The sequence below is a fragment of the Dreissena polymorpha genome, chromosome 5 (genome assembly GCF_020536995.1).
Source record: "Dreissena polymorpha isolate Duluth1 chromosome 5, UMN_Dpol_1.0, whole genome shotgun sequence".
NCBI classification, from domain to species: Eukaryota; Metazoa; Mollusca; class Bivalvia; order Myida; family Dreissenidae; genus Dreissena; species Dreissena polymorpha.
In genome coordinates, this window is record NC_068359.1 from 21,363,210 (window position 1) to 21,375,544 (window position 12,335).

General features: G+C 35.7%; 1 protein-coding gene across 1 annotated transcript in view; it reads right to left on the reverse strand.

Moving 5' to 3' along the window:
• Positions 1–3,744: 3,744 nt before the first annotated feature.
• The window catches only part of LOC127831778 (uncharacterized), a 210,853-nt gene continuing 202,262 nt past the window's right edge, over positions 3,745–12,335 (reverse strand). Inside the window, exons 15-16 of the mRNA XM_052356844.1 lie at positions 6,696–6,798; positions 3,745–5,148 (exon numbers count right to left, since the gene is read on the reverse strand). Coding sequence (XP_052212804.1) covers positions 4,403–5,148; positions 6,696–6,798 — 849 coding nt within the window. The 3' untranslated portion in view covers positions 3,745–4,402. The remainder of the gene's footprint in view (positions 5,149–6,695; positions 6,799–12,335) is intronic.

Consider the following 12,335-nt stretch of genomic DNA (forward strand, 5'->3'; position numbering starts at 1 on the left):
AGCACACAAAGTATCAACAATATATTAACTAATAAATACTCGAATAAATTTACAAAAAGGCAATGTTACTGACAATCGCAACGCAATTTTTAAACAGTAGAGCTTTATGGGATGTTCTGAACGCAATGTACAGAATGGTTGTAATTGTACAAGTTTTGAACTGATGGAGTCCACCTGCCAGCTCTGCTGACACTTAACTTGTGTATAAAGGACAAAAAGTGGAACAATTTTTTTTTTTTTTTGCTATAAAAACACAAGAACTGCAGAGTAAGTATATTCTACAATTCTGCTATGGTGTCGCGCAGGGGGATTGTGGATATTTTTCGAGACCAGTATAGAAAATGTTAACACCTATTGAAGCCATATGACACGTGTGACCGGATATTAATAATTAAGCTAGATGTTTTGTGTTGTTTTTCTTAGAACTAGATTGTGTGCGTTAATTCTTAAAAAACAGTGGAAATATATATTAGTTTTCAGCGTTATCTATATCGTTTGCGTTTTCTTGCATACGGTATGTACATAGAAGAAACACGCAAACAACAATCAAACAGCGCCGTGGCATTACCAAGGAAATAATACTTTCAGCAAATATTTATAGTTGTTCAAAGTTTTTTGTTTGTAACACAACACAAATATAAGTATTAATTTGCTTATTTTACACGTCATTTCAACACCTAAAACTTAGCATTACACCCGTATAACATTACACGCGGACTTTTAAATAAAAATCCCGCCTTTTATTTTTTATTCACGGCGCCGTTAATATATCAAGAATGTAATAATTAATGTTAGCAAATATTTTTATTTCTTTAACGAGTATTATTTTTAACACGACACACATTTATTTGCAATTAACAGACTAATGACTAATTTATGAATATTTCTGTAAATACGTTACATTTAAGATTTGACAATCGTGTCATTTACATAAAAACGCAGAAATACCTATAAATTTCCTGTCTTTTTTAATTGTATATGAAATTGCAAAGAAAAAACCCCCCGAAAAATTACACCCGTAACATATTACCCACGGACTTCAACCGGTTTTAAATATTTTCTTTTTGATTAAACTATCGGTTCTATGGATAATAATGCATAATAATGCTATTATATTTAATAAAATATCACATTTACAAGTGTTGCGCATCTTAGTGACGTGTTAATAATGATTTAAATCCATTTCATTAAAGCGGTATCCCGTCTGCATTTTCCTTCTTTGTCCATGTCGTATGCAATTTCCTACTTTGTTCATATCGTATGCAGTTTTCAACGTTATCTATATTGTATGCATAATCCGTAAGCGATTTAGTGAAGGCCGTTGGCGGGTCCGTCAAGCGGACGACAAAATACGCAGGGAAGTTGTTTTATAACAATCACCGCGCTCTTCATAAAACGGAATGCGTGCACGCTACTTGCACATAAATGTTATCAAAATACTTCCATCCAAACTCTAGTTACTGCAGGGCCACAGTCTTTTCTTTCGGGGAAAAAAGACACACTTTTCTGGCTTTGGAGAATGTAAAATACTGAGGTAGATTGGATATTTAGATAAAAATGCATGTTTTAAAGAGATTTATGTAAGAGAGGGCCTTTTTGGTTAAGGGGAAGAAAAAAGAGGTCCCTTGCGAAGAAGGGTTTTTGGCCCTGTACTATCAAGAACTGTTTTGCCAATTTAACGCAGTCGGTGTCATCGAGCTTTATGTAAATAGGGCATTTGCAATCCCAAGCTAGATGCACATAAACATGTAGGCAACATACCCACACAATTTAAGTTTAATACCAATCAGTACAATAACAAATATACTAATACATGATTAATTGCTCTGTAACTCAGACAATATTGACTTTCCTTTGACTTAATGGCCGCTTGTCCTGTGACAACATTTCATCAAACTTTATTGTTTTCCTTTTGTTTCTGACACTTGCCACTTTACTTATGAACAAATTATAAGTGATCCCCAGTTCCTTTTATGTGTAAACATTGCAATTGGGATATCGTCTTCACGATCTTCACATTGATCTACACAGTCAGTGCTCACTCTGGCCTTCAGAAAATAATAGCCAAATTTTTTTCGTTTAAAAAAATAATAGCCAAAACCGCCGCTGACTTTTCCGCAAAATGGTTCTGAAGGCAAAAAGAAAAAAAACAACAAATCTCATTTTATCAATGTTTTATCAAATGTATATCTATTGTATTTAAGTTATAGTATATACCTAAAAACAATCATAATATCAGTGTCAATGTGTCATTTTCTTATAAAATATTATTATGGCTTTACAATAAAGAATACAATCAAGGTTGTGGGTGTGACTTAACAAACCAAACATCAGCTACAGTTACATACATACTATTACTTTTAAACAAAAGTACTATTAATAAAATAAGAAAACTTCCCTTTCAAATTGTTCAATTTTTATCCCTACGTTTTCGGAGAAAAAGTGGGGATATTGTGGTGATGTGCGTCTGTCCGTCCGTCCGTCCTGGCTGCCTTCTCCTCCTACACTATTAGCACTAGAACCTTGAAACTTACACATGGTAGCAATGAGCATATGTGCGACGGTGACAGTAACGGAATTTTGATTTGACCCCTGGGTCAAAAGTTATGGGGGTTGGGGCGGGGCCGGGTCAGAGATTTTCACTCATTTTTTTATGTTATTTTACATTAAATTCGTTATTTCTGCACCGATTTACTTCAAATTGATACCGAGCCTCTCTTATGACAATACGGTCAATCTCAACTATGCATGGCCCCATAACCAACCCTGTGGCGCCCCGCCCACATAGGCCACGCCCACCCGAAATTGCCTTTTACTATAATTTCTTCATTTCTACACCGATTCACTACAAATTGATACTGGCTCCTTTCCCCCAAAATATCAATTCAAAACAACCCCAAAATTGCATGTTTAAGTTCTAAGTACCTGGCTTCTTTGAAAATATTATTGGCTACTCACATTATTTTTAGAACTTTCGTAAAGTTTCATCCAGATTAGCCTGTGCACCTAGCAGAGGCATTTGTTTCGTGACAATACGGTCAATCTCAGCTATGCATGGCCCCATTACCAACCCTAGGGAACCCCGCCCACATAGGCCACGCCCACCCAAAATTGCCTTTTACTATAATTTCTTCATTTCTACACCGATTCACTTCAAATTGATACTGAACCTCTTTTAGGACAATACGGTCAATCTCAGCTATGCATGGCCCCATTACCAACCCTGGGACGCCCCGCCCACATAGACCATGCCCACATAGGCCACGCCCACCTAAAATTGCCTTTTACTGTAATTTCTTCATATCTACACCGATTCTCTTCAAATTGATACTGAACCTCTCTTATGACAATACAGTTAATCTCAACTATGCATGGCCCCATAACCAAGCCTGGGGCGCCCCGCCCACATAGGCCACGCCCACCCAAAATTGCCTTTTACTATAATTTCTTCATTTATACACCGATTCACTTCAAATTGATACTGAACCTCTTTTATGACAAAACAGTCAATCTCAACTAAGCATGGCCCCATTACCAACCTGGGGCGCCCCGGCCACATAGGCCACGCCCACCCAAAATTGCCTTTTACTATAATTTCTTCATTTCTACACCGATTTACTTCAAATTGATACTGAACCTCTCTTATGACAATACGGTTAATCTCAACTATGCATGGCCCCATTACCAACCCTGGGGCGCCCCGCCCACATAGGACACGCCTACGAGCTAGTTCTATATGTTCGCATTATTTTTTTTTAATCGGGCAATGCAATGCGATTCGGCGAAGATTTGTTCATCCACACATGTAATTTAAGGACCTTAGTGTGTAAACACAGTAAATATCATGACAAACTAATTGTACTCTGATTTGTACTAATATTCCACTGAATTTGAACACTAAACCATAAGTCAATAGTATCGGTTGTTATGCTTATATTTTCTTCTTTTATGACCTTGACACATGCCATCATTGCATGTATGACCTCTGTCTGACGGTATATTAACACTTTTTTCCTCAGATTGCATTCTCGAACCCGTTGACTTTTTATTTACGTTTGTCGCTAAAAACTGTTTCAAGACAGGATAGGAAACACTTGATTTCAATTTTTGAGTTATGTGCACAGTTTCAAGAATTGACTGTATAGCTAGCTATTCTTGAAGACAAAGCAGGTGGGCTCGTGTTCTTATACCGAAAGCCTCCCGCTAACGATTCCTTTAAACCTGTTCCTGCAAGGTCACGCAAAGTCGCAGAATAAGACATATGTGAAGCATCGAGGTGTATTTTGTTATTTATTGATGGCATCAATCGAGAATGATTAATTTCTATCGCAAAACCCTTTTCATCGGTATTGTTATCAGAAATATCAACATGTTGAGTTTGTAACAGTGGATGACTAAGTTGTTATTTTAGATAAACATTATTTGCACTCGGGTCTTCAATTGCTAAACATACGTCAGTTATCTGAATGTCATCATCTTCAGCTGTAAAATCACTGTCATCATTCATCGTAATATGATACCCATTCTCATCTATAATAATAGAGTCACCTATGCTGATTGACCCATCCTCTCGGGCTTCTTCAACAGGCACATGGGCCACCTCAGCAGAATTGTCAATTACAGAAGCTATGCATTTTTGAGGTTCAACTGTTTTACCCAGAACACTTAGCTCCATTTTGCTGTTTTGTCCAGTTATACATATTTCATCACTGAAAGATTGCTTTGCAGTCCCTTCAATAACTTTGGGGACATCAGTATCTCTTTTAATGATCTTCAAACCATTTTCCAACTCTGAACATTTAGAAGATGGTTGCACCACTTCTATTGACTGAGACCCTGCACATGGTGATTGTTCCATGGGAACAGCCTCAATATGATCAGCCATCACATTGTTTTCATTTTCAACATCACTATCAAACTCCACCTTCACCGTTATAATAAAATCATCGTCAAAGTTGTCTTTACATTGAGTACTGGCTACTGGAATCAGTCTGTTTGAAGCAACACCATCTATGTTTTCTAGATGGCTCTTTTCTGCTGAAAACATGTGACTCATGTTTGTGCTGCTGTAATTTTCAAAACTGCTGTGGGCTGGAACAATTGATTTTTGATTGCTGTCAACGGATTGTCCAATTAACGCTTTTGAGGCTGTAATTCAGAATAAATTAAACAATTAATGATCATTCAGCTAATCAATACATTAAGATATATGAAAAGGTTGAAACTTAAACTCTTAAAGCGAGATTATACGATTTTTATAAAAGCTAAATTGTAATATATTGATAAAAGTATGTTACAATAACACAAAATAGGCAAGAACAAGAGCTGTCACCATAGGATGACTTATGCCCCCTATAAACGCTTGATAGAAATTATGAGCTTTTTTTGAAACCTAAACACAGATTTCGAAACCTAAACGCGGACCCTAAGTTCAAGGTCAAGGTCACAGGGGTCAAAATGTGTGTGCGTATGGAAAGGCCTTGTCCATATACACATATACCAAATATGAAGGTTATATCTCAAGGAACATAGAAGTTATGAGCATTTTTCGAAATCTAAACGCAGATTTCGAAACCTAAACGCGGACCCTCAGTTCAAGGTCAAGGTCACAGGGGTAAAATTTTTGTGCGTATGGAAAGGCCTTGTCCATAAACACATGCATACCAAATATGAAGGTTATATCTCAAGGGACATAGAATTATGAGCATTTTTGGAAACCTAAACGCAAAGTGTGACGGAAAGACAGACAGACAGACGGACAGTCCGATCACTATAAGCCACCTTTTCTTCGAAAAGGGGGCATAAAAATTATACATTGGAAATTAGCGCTCCGAGTTAGTGTTTGTGTGTTGTTTGAATATATATCGTTGCAGAAATTTAAAATAAACCGTTAAACTAAATTCAGATTCACATCGTACATGCATGATAAACATGCTGGTGAATTGAACTGTACAGACTTTTTCAATTTCAGAATTAAATATCTGGCTAATTTCGCATTTTCGACGCAAGTTCTTTTTAACTTAAATTTTAATTTATATTGTAATATATTTATACTAAGTTTTTTTACACATATGATATAAATTCATAAATATTTGACAAAATTGTATAATAATGGTGGTGTGAGAACTGGTATCAGTCGATTTTGTTACTTGGATTCGTTTAAAAATATGTTGCAGTATTGGGTGCAATTCTACTTGACACAACTTAAATGCCCGCTACACGTTTCCAGAAAACATAATTGAGGGATATTCTATGTATTCAATACGTTTTCTGCATATTACTCGTTAAATAAAACATATCACAAAAGACTTTCGGTGCAGTATTTTTTTCTGCCAAACAATTTTTCGTAAATTAAAGATGTTGAATTCAATACCTGTGTCAAGTTAACAATGTTTTTAAAGAAATAACTATATTTCCTAAAGTATACCATCAAAGACATAGTAACTGTTCGTATTTCATTGAAGAAACATATCTATTTGTGGATAAAATACCTGAGTATATAATAAGAACCAATATTAACTTAATTACAGAAGTGATGGTATCCCATTAACTATCATGTAAAGTTAACCTTAGCAACTTAAAAAGCTTGGAAAAGATTTATCTCTTGTGTCAAGGTCGCACAAAATACAAAGACATCTTTGAATGACTTTTCACCAAGCCCATTTGAACTTTACCACTAAGAAATGTATGAAAACCTTTTGATCCCAGGTTGTGTTTCCGCTTGTAAATCTGGAGTGTCTTCATCTTGCTGTCCCAGTACCGCTTGTCTCTAGTTTTGGCTTCAAAGTACCAGTATTTCTGTATTTGATATCAAGAATTAGTTAAACAATAGACGTAAACTGGAATGTGGTAAAAGACCACCATGGAAATAAGCGCTTGCTATTTTAAGTATCCTTTGTGTAAGGAATAATGTCATAGTTATATTAATCCCATTAGTACTTAACATAATTATTTTACTTGTAAACTATCATTTATGTATATAAATCTCTTATATGGCAACCAGTCTATGTTATTTTAATCTTCATCAATATTGAAAACGTTATGGCTGACAAATAGATTGTAAAACAGTTTCATGACTATACATGAATATGACCTTCAACCTCTTAGAGCGACCTTGACCTTTGTGGTAAGAATATGGTTGATAACAAGGCATGTCTTCTTATGAGTGTACAATTTCTGTAATGTTGGTGACAATCAGATTAAAATAAGCAAACAGCCATGTTAAGAAAATAAGGGTCATTTCTCGAAATTGCATCATGAGATTTTGCTGGCATTGATCTGGGTTCCCATTTTGTATGCTAATAAACATGTTGAAAAACTGGTTTAGATGTGCAGACATTCATACAGATGGACAGACAGTGCAAAAAACTACATTATATGTCTCAATTAGGAGGAAACAAGAGCTGTCTCCATCGGAAGACATATGCCCCCCAAAAAAGGCTTTTTCGAAACATAAATGCAGATTTTGAAACCTAAACATGGACCCTAAGTTCGAAGTCAAAGGGTTCAAAATTTGTGTACGTATGGAAAGGCATTGTCCATATACACATGCATACCAAATATGAAGGTTACATTTGAAGCGACATAGAGGTTATTTTAATTTTTGAGCGGAAACACAATTTTTTATGATTCAAGGGCCGTTACTCAGAAGTGCCTGGGTAAATTTGACTGATTATCAAACTTAACCTAGATGGTATTGCCTTACACAGTTTTTATAAAGTTTGTTGAAGATCCGATGACAATTGCTCGTGTTATTAAGCGGAAACGAGAAAAAACCTCATTTTTTCGATGATTCAAGGGCTGTAACTAAGGAGTGTCTAGGTCAATTGGCTGATTATCAAACTTGACATACAACTTATGACCTTACACATGTTCATGAAGTGTGGCTAAGATCCTATTACATTTGCTCGAGTTATTGAGCGGAAACCAGAAAAAACGCAATTTTTTTATGGTTCAAGAGCCGTAACTCAGGAGTGTCCGAGTCTATTCGGCCCATTATAGAACTTGACCTAGATGCTATTGCATTACACATTTTCATGAAGTTTGGTGAAGATCTGATGACAATTGCTCGAGTAATTGAGAGGAAACGAGAAAAAAACAATTTAATGCTGATTCAAGGGCAGTAACTCCTGTTTTGGTCAATTTGGCTGATTATCGAACTAGACCTAGATCCTATGACCTTACACATGTTCATGAAGTGTGGCGAAGATCCTATGACATTTGCTGGACTTGTTGAGCGAAAACGAGACGTAACTCGAGTGTCTGGGTTAATTTGGACGATTATCGAACTTGACCTATATGTTATTGCCTTACACATTTTCATGAAGTTTGATCAAGATCAAGATCTGATGACAATTGCTTGAGTTATTGAGCGGAAACGAGAAAAAAAACACAATGTGATGATTATTCAAGGGCTGTAACTCAGGATTGTCTTTAGTCAATATGGCCGATTATTGAACTTGACCTATATCTTATGACCTTACACAAGTTCACGAAGTGTGGTGAAGATCCTATGACATTCGCTTGAGTTATTGAGCGGAAACGAGACCAAGCGAAATTTTTCGATGATTCAAGGGCCGTAACTCAGGAGTGTCCGGGTCATTTCGGCTGATTATCAAACTTGACCTAGATGTTAGTGCCTTACACAGTTTCATGCAGTTTGGTGAAGATCTGATGACCATTGCTCTAGCTATTGAGCAGAAAAGAGAACAAAAACAATTTTAGGAAGTTTCAAAGGCCGTAACTCAGGAGTGTCAAGATCAATTTGGCTGATTATCTAACTTGACCTACAGCTTATGACCTTACACATGTTCATGAGTGTGGCGAAGATCATAGGACATTTTGAGCGGAAACGAGAAAAAACGCAATTTTTCGATGATTCAAGGGCCGTAAGGATTTTCTGTGTCAATTTGGCTGATCTTTGAACTTGACCTAATGTTATTGCCTTACACATTTTCATGAAGTTTGGTGAAGATCCCATGACTATTGCTGGAGTTATAGAGCGGAAACTAATCGAGACGGACGGACAGACTAAATAACGGACGGTGCGATTTTAATATGCCCCCAGAACATAGGCTCTGTGGGCATAAAAAACATAGAGACTTTGTTAAATTTCAACAAGACTATTGCCAAGCAATAGAAGTCCCCTACCGGCTCCACCATTGTCAAAAATTCCACAGTTGTCAGAATTTTTTATATAAATGTTGCCATAGCAACCAGAATTTTTGACGTAGGAACAAAATAAAATGACGTGCATAATGTCCATATTGCCATCTATCCATGTTTCAAGTTTATGGAAAAAATATGAAGAACTTTTAAATTTATCGCAGGATCCAGAAAACCACCATTTTCAGCAGAATTTCTAGTCTATTTGTTGCCATAGCAACCTGAATTTTTGACGTAGGAACAAAATGAAATGACATTTATAATGTCCATATTGCCATCTATCCATTTTTCATATTTTAAGTTTCATGAAAAAATATGAAGAACTTTCAAAGTTAACCCAGGATCCAGAAAAGTGTGACAGACAGACAGACTCACAGAGCGAAAACTGTAAGTCCCCTGAAACCGGTAGGGGACTGTTAAAAACAAAAACAACACGATTTCATGCAAGTAGAAGGCAATATTAATTTTTGGCAAAATCTTTGAATTAGAAAGATAAATCTTTAAACTTTGTTCACTCGTAGTTAGATCTGAATCGTTTAAAAAAAGACGTATTGATCAAGGCAATCAAGCAATTCAACATAGTTTGCGTCTTTATTTCCATGTTTTATAAATGAAGTACGACATAGTTATACCCGTTTTTGAAGATGAGAAAGCTGCGCCCACTCCTTTTCAATGATGTCAATGATTTCATCGTTTGACAACAATCCATTCTGTAATTGTTCCAGCCACTCTTTTGAAAACCTTTTTTAGAAAAAGTAATACAACGCAAATAACAAGTATTTTGTGACTATCCTTTACTGTTAATCGGCTACACTGCTGCCTGACCTACACAAGCAAACACTCATCATACATCTTTTCTAATAAAGCAATAATAATGGTACAAAATGTGAAATTATTAATAATTAAACATTACAACAGACGATTACATGTCTATATAAATGTTTCATTGTTGTTGAAACTGCATCTTTGTTGACATTGTTTAATACAATGAACTATCCTTCAATTTAAAGTATTTATAAACACTGGCTTTGTTTATTTCCTAGTGTTGTGATTATTTTTTGCTTTTCATGAAAAGCTGTACTTCTTATGGCTGACTATGAAAGTTAATTCAGTATTTGGATAAAAAAAATCATTAATTACAAAATGCACAAACAAATTTGTATCATGATACAAAACAAATTAGCCACTTTTGTAAACATATGTTACTTTGTTTATATGAAAATGCGGCTTCTCAAATGCCCAAGTATAACTATGTGTCGCGTTCTGAGAAAACTGGTCATAACGCATGTGCGTAAAGTGTCGTCCCAGATTAGCGTGTGCAGTCCGCACAGCTAATCAGGGACAACACTTTCCGCTTTTATGGCATTTTTCGTTTCAATGAAGTCTCTCCTTAGCAAAAATTCAATTTAGGTGGAAAGTGTCATCCCTGATTAGCCTGTGCACATGCATTATGCCCAGTGTTCTCAGAACAAGGCTCATATTTATACGCTTTCTTAAAGTATATATTGGAAACCCCAGAAATTGTTATATTACTTTTTATTAACCACAATAACACTATAATGATTGCAAACATTATCATTGTTTATCTACATTTTCTTTGACTTAAACTGGGCCACAAAGTGTGAAAAACAAATAGAAATAAATTTTTCAAATTTAAAGAAAATAATGAATATCACTTGTTCATAAAATTAATTACATACAAATGTACATGTTAAATTCATCTTTAGATTTTGATTGTTACTTTTCATTGATGCACCTGAAAGTTCCAATTTCAAGAAGATCCCTATTCCTGAAATGTCTTGCTAAAGAGGGTCATACACTGCAGTTTCAACCTATTTATTTAAGCGCAATTGCACCGAAAGCCTTATGCTTATTGAGACGCTTTTGCGTCCGTTTCCTGGGACTCGAACCAGTGATTGGTGTCTATTGGGGAAATCTTAAGAACGCTCGCCTCCCACAATGAGGATCAAACCCCTCGAAATACATCATAGCGACTAAGTCACATCTACAGCAGTTTATAAACTACACAGTAGTGACAAATATCATCTGAAGGACCAAAGCTTGACGAGAACCTCAATACAATATCAAATATATAAAACTTTGGGCACTTGAGGTTTTACAGGATAAAAAGTGTTGCTATATAGGTTTTTTAAATCTATTTGACACCCTAAGAGCAGTTGGTTTTGACCCCATTGTCATGATTCAATGAAACTAGGTACAGGATAAATAAATATTCTTAACCGCGCAATACCAGTATGACAAGACTAGTCATTTAAATTTCAGAGACATATAAGCCTTGTTCTGAGAGAACTGGTCATAATGCATGTGTGTAAAGTGACAACACTTTCCACTTTATGGTATTTTTGGTTTCAATGAAGTCCCTCCTTACTGAAAATCAAGTTTAGGCGGAAAGTGTTGTCCCTGATTAGCCTGAGCCGACTGCACAGGCTAATCTGGGATGACAATTCACGCACATGCATTAAGCCCAGTTTTCTCAGAACGCAACTCATATATATTTCCTACTTAGTCTAGAGTAAGACTAACAATGTAACAGAACTTAGGAAAAAGAGGCATAACTATTAAATAAGACGATACATATTGCACATGCAGAACTTCATTTCATTTCAAAGCAAGACAGAAGGTCGTACAATGAAAAGTGTAGAATTCGATAGAAAAACAATGATGGATAGACGCCCAAGTACAACCCCTTAACTTGGTATCAGCGCGTATAATTATTAAAATTTGAAATGGTATATATAACATGAAAATATTTAATAGCAACTTACCTGAGAAAAGAAGAATCTGATTTGATTTCTTGAAAAAGGTCCTTTAGCGTTTGCTGACCTGAAATTGAAAACAAGAGTGCCAGTATGGCCCAAGATAGCTCAATAGAGTTTAAGACGCAAAACATATGTCAAAGATTTGACATTAACCTAGCCCTTTACTTCATGACATCCAGATACATGTACCTTTGTTCAGATATGGTCTAGACAAAACAGACTGGATCCAGTTTTAAACTAAGAAGAGATATCATGAAAACAAAAGTTCTGATGCAGGCTCTTATTCACCAAACAATTCTTGGAATCCTAAGTCTAATCTAAGAATAAAAAAAATCTTTAAATTAGAATATTCCAGAATGTCTTTAAATTTTAATGTTGAGTCAAACTTGG